At 45.6% G+C, this 15515-nt stretch overlaps 1 protein-coding gene across 1 annotated transcript in view; it reads right to left on the reverse strand.

Moving 5' to 3' along the window:
• Positions 1-3042: 3042 nt before the first annotated feature.
• Positions 3043-15515, reverse strand: part of LOC130585875 (protein Wnt-3a-like) — a gene marked incomplete at its 3' end in the record, with an annotated part of 47476 nt that continues 35003 nt past the window's right edge. Inside the window, exon 2 of the mRNA XM_057386543.1 lies at positions 3043-3284. Within this exon, the coding sequence (XP_057242526.1) occupies positions 3043-3284 (242 nt within the window). The remainder of the gene's footprint in view (positions 3285-15515) is intronic.

The following is a 15515-nucleotide window of genomic DNA, read 5'->3' on the forward strand; positions in this document are numbered from 1 at the left end:
ATGGCGCCTCCTTCTCCTGCATCGTCCAAAGTTTTGTCCTGTGCGTTCTTAGAGACAGCTCAAAAATCCTCCCTTCTCCTTGGTAAACTGAAAGATGCAACAATTGCATTAAGAACTGCTCTCAGGTAAGTGGGTGAGCAGGAGCTGTGGCTCAGGTGGTCATTTCAGGTCATGCAGCCATGGCCATACTTTTCTTCCCTTCATACAATACAGGTGAAGAAACAAGTAAGAACTATATTTTTCCTTTAGACATTAGTGTTGGAAAAGTTCAGGTGAGGGGCTCTTTCTACTGTCTAGCAGTTGAGATTTGGGCTTCTGGAGACTAGAAATGAGCTGTAACCTCTTTATATTAGAGATGATAAGCAGATTAGGTTTAGGTAGAGAGAAAGACATCAAGTTCAAATCTTTCCCTGTACAGGAATCCACGTTCTTTGCATTCCAAACAGTCTAGGCTGACCAAAACTCCCATTTCCTGGGGATTTTCAAGGAATACCCAACAGTGGCACCTGTATGAATGTTTCTCCATGAGGCTGCACAGCTGCCCATGTACTCCCAAGATCACAAAGGAGGAGAAAATCCCTGTTCCACAGCCCTGACCTTAAAGCTCATCTTGTTTCCACCTCCTGCCATGGGCAGGGACAGCTTCCACTACCCCATGATGCTCCAAGCCCTATCCAGCCTGGCCTGGGACACTTCCAGGGATGGGGAGTCCACATATCTCCAGATAACTGAATAGGGAAGGTTTATTCCACAGCCAAGGACCTGCAAAGCAGAGTGCTCAAACAGGGTGGGAAGGGGATTTCTGCTCTTCCTCTGTCCTGGGTGACATAGAAAGAGCAAGATGGATTTAGGGTCAGGCCTGTCAAGAGCTGCCTTCCAAAGCAGCAGGTCAGGATCCCCTGGACATCACCATTCCCTGGTAGCTGAGCCCATCAATGCCATTCCTGTTTAATGTGTGATTCATTATAGAATCCCAGAGTTGTTAGGGTTGGAAGGGACCTTGGGAGATTAGGCCTGGCTAAAAAAAAAAAAAAATTATATAAGTCCACGTAAGTGTGGACTTAGCTAAACATGTGGGATCTTTTTCCATGAAAAGGCTGATGGGGAAAAGGAGTCTGGTTTTAGATGAGATACCAGAACATGGCTCTTAGCAGGACCAGAGCTGGTGACAGTTTGGCACTGCTGAATCGCAGCTCAAGCCTAGCCCTGAATGAGCAATGAGGTCCCCCAGCAGCACGGGCAGCTCAGACAGAGAGGCAGCCTCAGCAAGATTCGGGCCTGGAGAGGATTTCCTGGAGGCATTAAAATCGGTCCTTTTCAGTGAAAGAAGTGCAGATAGTCTGTGAGGCAAAGGGGAGATGCTTTAGGAGCTGCTCTGGTTTATGCTGAGGGAGGATCAAGTCCCCACTGACTCACACGAGAGCTGCACTCAGATCCCGGGTGACTTAAATCCAAGCTGCAAAACAGATTTCTGCTTCCTTGCTTTCCCTCTCTCCTTTTTCCCTTTTCTCTTTCTGGGTAGGAGCTCAAGTATGTTCCTACCCTGGGGGATCTGCCGCACAAGAATGTGACTGAGCTGTTTTTTTTTCTCCCCCCCTCCTGCTGTAGGTGAAGCAAAACTGAAGGGTGGTTTGATTCTCCCTCAAGGAACAACATTCTTCAGTTATGAAATCGTCCCAGTCTCCTCTCCCTCCCCGAGCCCAGCTACCAAAAGCCTCCAGTGTGGAGCAGGGACAGACCCCTCGCACCAGCACCACTGTGAGATAAGGGAGTTTGACACATTGTGGGGTTGGGGTTCCTTCGGTCAGCAGGGAGGTCAGGAGTAGTTTATCCACAAGGATAATTGCTACTGCAGATCTGGGGTGTGTAATCCCAGACTGGCTGGGATCATCTCGTCCAGAAAGGTCAGGAACTCCCCATCCTTGAAAGCCCTCAAGGCCAAGTTGGACAGGGATTGGAGCAACGTGGTCTGGTGGGGGGAAATGCCCAAATCTATTCTGAGTAATGCAGCAGGGGGTAAACTAAAGGGAAAAAAAAAAAAAAAAMAGATGGGAAGCACTGGAAAAGCACACCCTGAGGTGGATATAGATCAATTATATACAACAGGTTCCCTGAAAATATACCAGATGCTCAAGCAAGGAAGGAAGAAAAGAAGGAAAGAAGGAAAGAATGAAAGAAGGAAAGAAGAAAAGAAGGAAAGAAGGAAAGAAGGAAAGAAGGAAAGAAAGAAGGAAAGAAGGAAAGAAAGAAAGAAGGAAAGATGACCCTCTTTGGGCTAAAGGGAAAGGCAAAGCTTGACCCAGACTTAGTGAGACCGGCAGGACCAGGCTGGACTTTAAAAGACACAGCAGGGGCAAAGAAACATGAAACAGCTCTCACAGGATAAAATAGGCTCCTACCTGCCTATCAGGGAAAAGACCAGACACTCAGGCTTAGGGCTTAAATCTCACAGAACTCAACAACTCAAGGCAAAGAATTCTTAAGAGTTCCCACTTCTATCAAGGGGTGCAGAAATCACCACCTGAATTTGCACCCTGTCCTAATTTGCTGCGCTCATAACCAGGGAAAGCAGAAGCATTAACTGATGGGTATTTCCCCAGGCCTTTGTTCTTCATTGTTTCATTACAGTATCAAAACTGATGTCATCTGACAAGTCCAGTCCCTAGGAGCCATCCCCAACAGCCCAACATTTCCCCTCTGCCATTCTCTAGAGAGCTGGAATTTCAGCACGGGGTCAGAAAAGGAGCAGGTTCAGCTTGACCACTGCAAACACAACAATCCTTTGTGCTCCTCCCCAGGGGTGTAGGATCATGGGATAATTCATGCTGAAAGGCACTCAGGGAGGTCTCCAGTCCAACCTCCAGCTCCAAGCTGGAAGTGAGATGATCCCACTCCTTCCTCAAGCTTAAGTCCTGTCTCCTGCAGGACATTTTACAGCACATTTTTTCCAGAAGGAAATGAGTTCACAGGAGGTTTCCCAAGATCTCTGCTGCCACTCCACCATGGACATTGGCCTTCCCAAACCCGTAGCTCCTCACTCACCTTTATCCAGCACGGGCCCAAAGATGGCCAAGCTGTCGTTGACGGTGGTGCAGTTCCACCTTCTCCCTCGGAACTGGTGTTGGCACTCCTGGATGCCAATCTTCACCCCCTCGGCCACGCTGGGCATGATCTCCACGTAGTTCCGACAGAAGCGCAGCTGCTTGGGCACCAGGCCCGGGATGCTGCCGCACAGGATGGGCTGAGTCCCCAGGGAGGAGTACTGGTGACCAATTGCCAAGGACCTGGGCAAAAAGAAAACAGGGGAAAAGAGATGCTGTCAGGCTGGATTTCACCTCTGTACTTGATCCAAGATTTGATCGATTTGATCCAATTTGATTGATTCACCTTTGTACTTGATCCACAAGAATGGGGACAGAAAATCAACATTTTCAGTTGCTCTGAGTTCCCCTCACCAGAAAACACTGTTTTCACTGTCATCCCTCCCCAAAACAACAATATCTCTCTCCTGAAGTTACCTACAGGCCCAGCACAAGAAACTCTACTTTTAACATCTTCCTTCCCTTTTTTTATCCTCTCCAAGCCTTAATCCATCGTTGTGCTGCTTCTCCCCAAAAGTGCTCAGCTCATAGAGATAATTTCCTTTGCAACCAAGGGTTCAAACATGTATTCCTTTCTTTGAGAGACAAGCACAATGCTACAAGATGTTTTATTGGAAATTTTAGCAGCTGAGGAAACCCAGTCAAAGGCACTTTCTGAGCTACACAAAGGAATAACTCCAGTACTGGAAGCCATTGAGCTCCAAGACTTCAGAAGGGGAACACCACAAATTTGGGAAGGGGAACAACATCATTCTGTGGTACTTTGGTTAGAGTGAGGGGAGTGAAATTTAAGCCAAGCCAAACCAACAGACAAAAAACACCCCAATTAAACTTGAGTGCAAACTGTGCTCAGCCCAGTGTAAGTCTTGAAAGGAGTGTCCATGAACCTTTATGTTGGTGAAGCCTTGGAAGCAAACAAGTCAGCTCTGCAGGGAGATCAGCAGATATACAGCTAATTAGATAGATTTTTAAAGTGTTTTTACTGGTGCTTCTAATAATAACCTTGATTACTAAAACTGAAGGGATTTTTAGAGTATAATTTCCTTTTCTTCTAATTAAATCTCTTGATTGTCTTTTCTGCCCTGAATTAATGACAAAGAGGAACCTGCCTGGGCAGTGTGTATTTCTGTTTACATTCATTTTTGCTGTGTGGTTTTCATTTGGGAACAGCCTGGTGTGTTTGAATTATCAACAGGGCCATCAGGGAATAAAGCCTTCACTCTCTTTTGCTCTGACTTAAAAAATAACACAAGAATTCTATTGTTGTTGTGGTCCAGAAAAAAATCAGCTTGATTTTAGCAATTCTTTAGGCTAGGATAAAAATTATTTTAAAGTGTCTGTCCTTTTTTTAAAGAGAATTTACTTTAACTTAAATTAAAAGATAATTAACTCCTTTCCTGGAGGGCACCTGGTCAAGAGAGGACAGAAGTTCAAAGGAGGTGGACATTCACGTGGTCAGGTGCCATAACTCAATGGCTTTGCTAGCTGAAAACTAAGCTTTAAAAATCGATCCTTTCCAGGCAAATGGGACACAAGAACATTCATTTCTGGGTTCCAAATGACTCCAGGTAGAAGTTTAGAACCAGGATAATCAGCTCAGCCAAGAATGTGCTCTCTGGTGAATGAAGTTTAGACGGACAAGGTGGAAGGTGTGTGGAAAAAGCAAAGGATTTCCAGCTGATTTCCTAAACTGAGAGGCCTCTTCCCACTTCTGCTGAACTTCTGGAAGATGATTATTCTCAACATTAAAGGACAATTTGTGCTACCCCAGGGAGGGAAGCTGAGACAAATGGCATGAACTGCCCTCCAGAAATGCCCTGATTTTTTCATTGCATTCGAAGGGAGGGAGGCAGCTCACCCTGACTGAAATGGTGTCCATGTCACCCACATTCCGGTGCTGGTGACAGGGATGTCTCCAGCTGATCTGCTCAGCCCAGGCTGCTTTTGCAATGAGCCAGTGGAGAGAAGCAGACGTTTCCACGCCACGATTCACCTGCCCAGTTCAGGTGTCTGCTTTGGGCTGGGTGAATCATGGCCTTGGCCCCACTGGCTGTGCTGGCGAGACTGTCAAAGCCTGGGTGACTGGTGCAGTGGGGCATGTCTGCACCGTGGCAATGTCCAGGTGAATCATGCCATGATCCCTGACGAGGATGGGTAAATTCCTTGAAACAGTCCCACCCAGGAAAGTTCAGCCTTGTGTTGAAGGCCATGCAGAGAGCTCAGCTGTAGGACAGAGCCTGCAGGAACCCGCAGGAGAAAACCAAGAAAAGGATCCAATAAACTCATTTTTCTTATCTAATTGGCCAGATACGGAGTTTTTTTTGAGATTAATTCAGGGTGCACAACTGGCAGAAAACCGTCTGTGAAAGGGAGCCCGTGCTGAGTGTACATTTTTGTTGCACTGTTAAATATTATGCAAAACACTGAGCCACAATTTCTGGACTAAAGGCATCTTCTTAAACACCACTGAGGCTTCAGAGGACTTGTTGAGGGTGTTGCCTCTGTGGCCTTGTTGAGAATGGAGTTTTAGGGTGCCACATACCCAAACATCAATCCATTGGAACCCCTCCAAAATTGGGATTTAGGAGGTATTCACAGCTTTAGGATCAGGAGGTAGGTGGTCCTATCCCTGTAAAACATATGGAGAGGAGCCCTCACTGAAGTGTCCAGGGAAGAGCATGAATTTAATTGTTCCTACTCATGCTCCAGCCATTGGCTACAGAGAATCTAGAATGTGGATGTTTCCAAAGTGTGAAATTAACTCCAGCGCAAACATCCTTAGAGTTTGTTTCCACATCAACCACAGTCACCAACATCCTTCCCAAAGCTATCCAAAGTCTCTTATCCAGCTCCCAACAAAGATAAAGCATCCACTGAGTTACCATCAACCTGTTGTAGGCTCCATCACCACAGTGTGAAGCCAGAAGGATTTTTTTGAGCTATTTCAGCAGGACCTGGATGAAGTTTAAGGTTCCAGTCTCATAAACTTTAATCATATGAACAGCCCAATTCATGTCTATCTCTGGGTTTTTTTTGGTGGTTACTTCAGTGGTAGAATGAAAATACCAGTCATAGGAAGAGGAGTTTATAGGTTGGTACCCTCAACTGTTCATTTCCATTGCTGGGAAGATCACCTAAGATTTTTTTTAAAAAAAGCCCAAAATAATGGAGTAATACCTCTAATTGCTTTTTCACTGCTCCCTTCTCAATACAGCAGGGAAACAGTCACACCTGGCTTTCATCTGCATTACAGTCTGGGAAGCTTAATCCACAAAAGACAGTCTCCAGCAAGGGCCTGGATCTCAAAGTGTCATCAGGCCCCCAGACGGTGCAGTGCCAATTTGGGGTTTCATGGGGCACTGTGGAGTCACTTGGCTTCCTGCTGAAGGTGCAGGGTGGAATCTCAAAACATCTCTCCACGAGCTGTGGCTCTGCTGTTGAGCAGAGCTGAACACAATCCTCCTCCTCCTCCTGGCTCACTCGCAGCCTCTGGAGCCTGATAACATCTCCTGAGCACCCTCTCTTGGTTTCTACTTTGCTTCCAGGTGTAAACACTTTCTCCCTCTCTAAAGCCAATTTATCTTTAGGAGAACCCAGTTCTTTCAGCTCCCTGTCATTATTATTGATCATCAGCTGGGAACCTCATGAACCTTCCAATCTTGTCCTCCACCCAGAAAAACCCAACAACAACCCAACAACCAAACCTTTAGAAAAGATTGGGAAAGTCTATAAAGATCAGAATCTCATTTCAGTGTTGCTCAACTCTCTAGTAGCTCCCATCATTCATTTTTTCCTCACTGTTTCCAATGATCAAACCTGGCATTTGCATTTTTCCACTCTCCTGAATTCTCCTTCTGAACAGTCGCCTTCATGTGGGTAATTTTAAAACATGGGCTGAGGAATGGGCTGAGTGCTGTCTGCTGTGGTCTAACCAAGCATCACCTTCAAATCTCTGAAGCACCAACACTTCCTGCATGCATTGACCCCAACCTCTCCTTTTCCACTGGAGAATTCCTGGAGCTCTCAATTTTACAAATACACTCATCCCCAGAACAGGCGCTGCTCGAGTCTGAACCGAGGGAAAGGGTCAAAGAGCTGCTCCTTTCAAACCAGTCAGGCTTTTCTTCCCATTAGCACAGGAGGAGCCATGAAAACCCTGCTCTGCATGTCCACAGCCAAAGTTCCTGGCTTATCTTTAAGCCTTGCATGCCCTGAAGTGTTTAATTCAACCTCCAGCGAGCATTTTTCTTTGCCAACACACCTAGAGAGCTCTTCATTTCCCTTATCTCAATCTGCTCCTTCAGCAGAGCCGTTGTAAATAAGTACCTGGCCACCTTCTTAATAAATTACATGCACCCTCCCTCTTGGAATGGACACCCCAGCCAGGTAAGAGGGAGAAATATGCAGGAAATACCTGCTCAGAGCTTTTTTCAGGAAAAGAGAAGGCTCCAGCTCTGGATAACCTCGCTGTACACCACTCTGCTGACTTTTCAAGGTTGCCACCCTCTCAATGTGTCAAAAGTCCTTGACACATCAGGAGCAGCATGTGGACATTCCTACACCTGCTCACCTCTCCCTGAATTCTGCTGTTCCTGAGCTCTGCTTTGCTATTCATCTCGGAGGGGCCTTTTGAGAGTTTCCTCCAGGCATGTTCCTTCTGGGGTTCCCAGCACAGGGAAACTAACTGCATTTATTAATGCTGGACAGCAAGGGTGCCACGAATGGCCAATGACACTGAATGGTCAGGAGGCTCAGGGGGTAGGATCTCTAAGTCAGATCCCAAACCTTCACCACACAGGGCTGACACACAACAGATGAGCTGTGGAGTCTGGAAGCCGGGAAGCTGGAAGCAACTGGAAGCTGGGAAGAATATCCCAGAGGCAGAGACCAGGAACAGGAGATGGAGTTGAGCCTCCTGAGTCCTTTCCACTCTGGACACACGAGTGTCCATGAAACTCTTGTGTGGATACAAAGGAAGGACAGGGACCTGCTGGAGCAAGCCCAAAGAAGGGCCATTAAATGGATTAGAGGGATGGAGCATCTTTCCTATAAGGAAAAGTTGAGGGAATTGGGTTTGTTCAGCCTGGAAAAGAAAAGATTTCCAGAGTGACCTAATCGTAGCCTTTGAGGACCTCAAAGAAGCTACACAAAAGATGGAGAGAAGATGTTTACAAGAGCTTGGAGTGACAGAATGAGGGTGAAGGGCTTCAAACTGCCAGAGGGCAGGGATGGATGGGACATTGGTAGGGAATTATTCCCTGTGAGGGTGGGGAGGCCCTGGCACAGGGTGCCCAGAGCAGCTGTGGCTGCCTCTGGATCCCTGGAAGTGCCCAAGGCCAGGCTGGACACTGGGGCTTGGAGCAGCCTGGGACAGTGGGAGGTGTCCCTGCCCATGGCAGGGTTGGCACTGGATGATCCTTAAGGTCCCTTTTCCAACCCAAACCATTCTGTGGTTTCATGATTCTGTGGTTTGAACCACTAACCCAGAGTCTGAGTGAGTGTACAGGCAGAGAAAAAACTTCTAACCCTACATTCACTAAATGGCCTTCTCTTTTGCAGAAATTACCAATATTCTGGCATATGCTGTGATTATTTCTCTGTTTTTCTATGAAAACAAAACCTAGAGAAATTTTAGAGTGCAAGGAAAGGAAGTGGAACTTGTAACGTTCCATTGTTTTTAATGAAAAAGGAAATCATTCTGCTCACTAATGTCCCTCCTGCATGGATGTGATTTTCTTCTATGGCATTAAAACTACCCAAAGCCAAGCAATTAGAAAATGTAGACTATAACAAAAATTCTAATTTATGTTTTCGTTGAAAACTTGGAAACCACCTTAACATAGATCAGCAAAATGACAGGTTTGGTTCAAAAAGACATGAATAAAGTAACTGTTTCTGATGAAAGGGTTTTTTTTTCAGTTTGGGGTTGGGGTTTTTTTTATTTTGTAGTGCCCAATAATAATGGAAATTAGGTCTAAGCAGTCTTATTACAGAAGTGTCATATTTTAATTCAGGAATTATGAGACTCTGCAACTATGACTGCAGTGGGGTCTTCCACATTTGGCTCTGGGCATCTCACTAGCAAGACTAAGATATTCCAAAGAGGTTCACTGAAAGAAATCTAAGCCTGTTAGACAGCTCAAATTCACTCTGCAGGTGTCTGTCCTTCCCCGAGATTTTTTTTTTCTCCCAGCCTGGAAAAGAAAAAGACTGCAACCTACTGGATTAACTGTTCTTGTTGGAGACCTCTTTGTTCATGTCAAAGTACAGCACCAGGGCTATATTTAAATCCCTTTTCTCCTCTAACCCCGAAAGCATGCACATAATTTTGTGGCAAATATGCAGGCATGGAGGTGACTTTTCTCCCATAATAATTCCCTCACCCTTGCCCCGTATGAATAACAGTGCTGGTGATGGTGATGATGCAGCAGCATTGTGCTCCTCCAGCACCTTTCATCAGAGGATCTCTGAGCGTGGGACTCACCTCACCCGACTTTGACCATTTAAAAGTTTGGAATCTCGGCCAAGCTCGCTGTCTACCCAAGTCCATGGAGCGAGATCAGCATCTCCAGAGGGCAACTCAGCCCATGCTGAGAGAGATGCCTCAGATAGGTGGGCTGAATCACTGGAGATGCCCAGGAGGCAGCACTGGCTGTGGAAGAATGAGGAGCATAAACTGGACACCTTTTCAGTCAAGCTGCAGTGGGAACCGGGAATTTCACCCTTTTTTTGCTGAATCTCAAGAATCCCCGGAGAGCTGTAAGAGGTGGCCAAGGAAAATCTTTGCTGTCTCCAGTGTGGACCATGACAGCTTATTTAGAGTAGTTTGAGACTAGATTTGGAAAATAACAAACTTCAAGTGGGTGCTAAGAAAGCAAAATTCCCTGAGCTGAGGTTTGGCCGGGAGAGTGAATTCCCACAGGAACTAAGGCACACCACAACACTCAGCACCTTCCACCCTAAGTGCAAGAGATGTTGCTTTGGCTTTGTCTTCCCTTAGGATCTACAGAACAGAAGAGGAGAGAGTACAAGTATTAACAACCCGGTTCCTTGGAAAAAGTCTTTGGAACTCTTTAATTACCCAAGGCAATTAACTCCTTTGCTACACATGTCATCTGAAAAACAACCCAGCCAGCGGAATAATGGCCCCTCAAACCATGTTTTCAAGGCTGGATCCAGGCCCCGGTGACCCTGGTGTTTCTCCCATACCCCATCTCACATCTGGGGCTTCTCCTTGGAGGTCTCCCTGGTTGGGATCTGCTTCCATCCGGCTCCATTTACCTCACAAAATGTGCCAGGATGGCAGTGCAGGGTTTTAGAGATGTATAAGCCTTAACATTTTAATCTGCCACCTACACTGCAGTTTATGAGCACTGTAAATCTCGTGGTTATAATGAACTCATCTAATGATATTGCTGATGGATAAATTTACCTGGGACGAGGAACAACAGTTACTTGCAAATGAAAGGGGAGCAATTTAAAGTTTCATGTAAACACCTTTGCTGCCTTCCTCCTGACTTCTCCCAGCCTAACCCCTCTCAGGGTTTCATGACAAATGGAAAGAATGCGTGTTTGTGAGGCAACGGCTGCCTGGCCTGGAAAAGAACCTGCCTCCTTCTCCCCAGCACGATGCTTATATAACTCGGGCACTGGAATGAAGTTTTAAGTGAAAATAGCTCTAATTTTCTGGGTCAGGTGTGCTAAATTAGGGGAATGGAGGGAAGGCATAAAGCAAAGTATTGGGCAACGAAAAATGCCTACACCATGTAAAGATATTTAGACTCCTACTCTGAATTTCAATAATAATTAGGACTGTGGCTAGTCTTAATGCTCCTAGTCCCCCGTCCCCGTCCCCCCCCCGCCCCTAAAGCATCCCAACTTGAACCTTTTTTAAACGATCAGCAATATAAAGTACATATTGTGGTTTCAAACCTCTCATTAAGGCTCATGCCCCTGCGCTGAGGTCTGGTCTGGGCTATGTCAGTGCTAAATACCTCGGAGGACTGGGCTCCAAGACCTCAGATCCCTGCAAAGATTGGATTTGGACTTCTAAATTGCTTAAGTGCTTAAGCGCTCGGGGGAATTTTATCCTGAAACTCCTCGGCGGCGATGAAGCCAATTTTTGAAACGAGAGCCACGGGTGGAAAGCGCCGTCCTTTTGGGCTTTAGGTAAGAACGGCAGGATTTTCCCTGCCCACTGCTCTGATAAAGCGAATTGCCCCCATTTCTCAGCCTTTCCTTGGATGAGGTGCTGTGCTAAAGGAACACAGACCCTCATCCCGCTGCGCACACACACACGGGGCTGCGAGTTCCTGCTCCGGCTTTCACTGACTCATCAGGCTCACCAAATGTGTGAACTCACGCTATAATGTTCTCCCAGAAAAATAACAAATTGATTTCATTTTTACAGGCTACAGCATGCTGTATAATTGGAGACACTGCCTTGTCAACTCAGACCGGTCTGACCCGACCAGAGACATTGCTTACAGCTGTTTACGGAGCCATAAAGTTTCCTCCTCTTTGTTTTTCCTTCCTTTTGCACTCTCAGTTTTTTGGTTTTTGTTGTTTTTGTTTTTTTTTTTTTTTTTTCTTTTCCCTCCAATGAATCCTACAACTACTTTTTGTTCTGGTCGTAAAATACTCTTAAGGAAAATGCAGGAAGCCTTTATTTTAGAGAAGCACTTCAGCTGGTGCTTCACGTTAACACTGGAATCAATGGGCCTTGAGCACACATTGAAAACTGAGCATGTGTTTAAGGACTTCTATTGCATCCAGTCAGTCAATAAGGGACTTGTTGTCACATTTGTATGTGCTTTTTTTTTATTTAATTATCGATACCAAATTAGAAGATTGGATTGGGCAACCTGAGGGGTTGTTTCCTTTGCAGATCCACAGCACAGCTTTGATTGCATCAGGAATTTTGCCTTTTCTCATTGCCACTGTGTCCAAACCCTGAACATCTGAGGAAGGGCGAACTCCTACACTACTTTATTAACTCTACTGAAACTGCCAGTTAGGAGTGGGCACAATATTTTTACATGACAAAAAAAAAAAAACACCCTGAAATCTTCTGATTTTGCCACATTTGCCAAACACTCAGAATATTTTTTATTAATTTTTCTGACCAAAGTAAAAATAACCGTTTTATGGAGAGTGGACTGTAAACAATTTTACCTTGTGTAAAAATCTTTTTTGTTTATCTCAACATACTCAGTGAAAACTTGAGTGAAATATTTTGACTTTTGTGTAAGAAAGGATTTCTGATCATATACTTGATTTTGCTACCAGAAAGGAGTCACTTCACTTTGAACTAATGAACTGAAGGAAAAAAAAATCCTGAACCAAAAGGGCTTTTCATCTACTTGCACTATCCATCAAAATTCCTTCTAAGTAGTTTGCAATAAATTATGGCTGTGCTTCCTTTCATATTGTTCATTCATCATGGAATCTGCTCTTCCTTTGGTCTGAAATGTCACAACGCTCCTCTCATTCAGCGCCTCTGAGGACTGATCAATAGGGAATCAGCTGTTCCCCAGTCATAAAGAGATAGAAACACATCTCACACCTTCTCTGAGGACCATTTCTCACACAGAGGGGACTACTGGGAATATTTGTCTGGATCTTGGTCCTGCCATATGGGAAAGGAACACGAGAACAGGTGAGGAAAGCCAGACTTCCCTCCAAAAATACATTGAAGCTTTTCAGGGCTGTGTTTCAGCTTTTAGAAAAATGTGAAAAGCAGGAGAATGCAGCGAGTTCTTTATCCTCTCCTTCCCTCTCTTTGGGAAGGGCTACAGCAAAAGATGATGTGGTGTCAGACAACAAAAAATCCACATGGAGGATGGACATGAACAACAACACAACTTAAAGGGAAATCAACCCTAAAACAGCAACAAGGCTGCCATGAGACCAAAGCTCAAACTTACTTTGCTGCCTATAAAACAATGTTTTCTCAAATGAAACTGCAATTTCTGCTGCAAAAGAGCAACTGGATTTTTTTTTTTTTTTTTTTTTTTTTTTTTTTTTTTTTTTTTTTTTTTTGCAAAGAAACTGCTTTGCATGGGAAAAAAATCCTCATGGCTCCTTGACATGTTTCAGCTAGATCTCAGTAAAATTAAGGAGGTACAGACTGATGAGTCGCTCAGAGGTACAGGAAAAATGCCAGTGGATGTCCTGGCACTTGTATACACCTTGAGAGAGAGAAAAGTTCTCTCTCAGAGATCATCTCTCACAACAGAAAGAATAACAACCACAATAAAATCTGATGCAGAGAAAGGAGGGAAAGGTTTAATTCACTTTACAGCACTGACTTTTACCATTGTCTGCAAACACCTCCTGCTTACTGAAATGGGTGCACTGGGTCTCCCTCAGCCCAAAATTCCTTCTGCTGGGAAGGGAATAGGCAGGGATGTTTCAGACATAAGGCAGCTTAATTTCCTTGAAAAATCCTAAGAAAAATCCCTCCATTTGGCAATCCCTCAACAGTGACAATGACCTGAAGTTAAGTCAAGGTTTTATAATCTGTTTTGGAGATAGGAAGACATATATATAAATATATATTTATATATATTTAGATTAGGTATTACAAACAAATTGTTCCCTGTGATGTTGGGGAGGCCCTGGCACAGGGTGTCCAGAGCAGCTGTGGCTGCCCCTGGATCCCTGGCAGTGTCCAAGGCCAGGCTGGACATTGGGGCTGAGGGCAGCCTGGGACAGTGGGAGGTGTCCCTGCCATGGCAGGGGTGGCACTGGATGATCCTTAAGGTCCCTGGCCACCCTGAACCCTTCTCTTTTCCAGGCTGAACCACCCCCACTGCAGGTAGGAGGGGAAAGATTTTGAGGAAACAAAGTGGGCTGGCAGCTGTCCTTGGAGCAGCAGAAACTAACCCAAATCCCTAACCTGAGGGATGAAATAAGATTCTGGGTGAAGAGCAAACCCCACGGCGCTGGGGACACCGCGGAGGGACCGGGAATCTGTGCGGGTGGCAGCTGGCAGGAGCAGCACCTGCACATCTCCCTGTGCAGCATCCCAGCCCTAATGATTTCTTTCTGAGAGAAAGAGTGGCTGGGGAGCTGCAGACAGGCTGCCAGATAGTGATCAGCTCGTGGAGGGGTGATCACTATTAGGCAAAGATACCAGCTTTGACATGCAGCGAGGGAAGCGGCCAAGAATTTGGGAAAGCAATCCCAGCTTTCTGCTGCACGTTCCTCTGCCAAGATCCCTCCTGTGTTTACTTTAGAAACCAGAGACGAGCCCTCCTCTTCATAATAATAATAATAAAGCTGCAGGGTCACTCAGCTTGGCAGATGGATTCCTTCCAGCTTGGATTTCTCAGTGCTCCTGCAGAGCTGAAGCATGGATGGATCTGGAGGATTATGCAACGCTCGTAATTGGGTTTCACCAGAGATCTCAATGGCAACAAAACCAGGCTGTGGGAAGGCAGCTCTGCTGGAGACAATCAATCTCACCCATGGATCCCATGTGGCCTTTGCTGGTTTGAGGAGCCTGAGTGACCACAGGTCAAACCCACCCATGGATCTCCCATGGCCTTTGCTGGGTCTGAGGAGCCTGAGTGACCACAGGTCAAACACACCCATGGATCTCCCATGGCCTTTGCTGGGTCTGAGGAGCCTGAGTGGCTGCAGGGACCACGCAGCCTCTGCAGAAGCAGCTCTGTCTCAGCACAGAACTGCAGGAGCAACCAAGGAGGCTGCTCAGTCCCTGTTTTTCAGCTTTCCCATGCTCCTAGACCCTAAATATGGAATGAGAGAACCATGGAATGGCTTGTGTAGGAATGGTTTGTCTGTGAGCTTCAAAGGTCACCTACTCCCACCCTTTATCACAATCAGGAATGTCTGGAACCAGATCAGATGACTCAGAGCCCCATCCAGCCTGACCACGGATGTTTCCAGGGATGGGACATCCACCACCTCTCCAGGCCACCTGTGCAGTGAAAATGCATCAGAATGTGGAGAACAGGAATCTAAAGGACAAATTTTGACTGGTCAGAAATATTTAACTGAACAAATTGCTCACGAGTTAGCAACTCCTTTTTAAATTAAGAAACAAAAGCATTTCCAGCTGTCCATACTGCCTGGAAAGAGAAAGTTCAGTTTTCAAATAATATTTTACAGGAATAACATGCTAAATGGTCTCCCCTGCACATGTCTGGGGTTTATGATAATGTTGAATTAATTAATTAATTAATGGAACTCAGTTTCACAAGTGGTCAGAGAGGTTCAGAGGAACAGAAGGGGATTTATCAGGAATATGAAGGGATCAGCTGTTTTACACCAAGCAGGAACACCTGAGGATTTGACAGCACAAAGACTCCATGAGTTAAAGGTTTCCAAACCCTTCACCTACAGGACATTAGCCCATCGAAAACCAAGCAGGAGATCAGAGAGGACGCT

Source organism: Malurus melanocephalus, unplaced genomic scaffold (assembly GCF_030028575.1).
Source record: "Malurus melanocephalus ecotype Western Australia unplaced genomic scaffold, MMel_1.1 scaffold_987, whole genome shotgun sequence".
NCBI lineage: Eukaryota > Metazoa > Chordata > Aves > Passeriformes > Maluridae > Malurus > Malurus melanocephalus.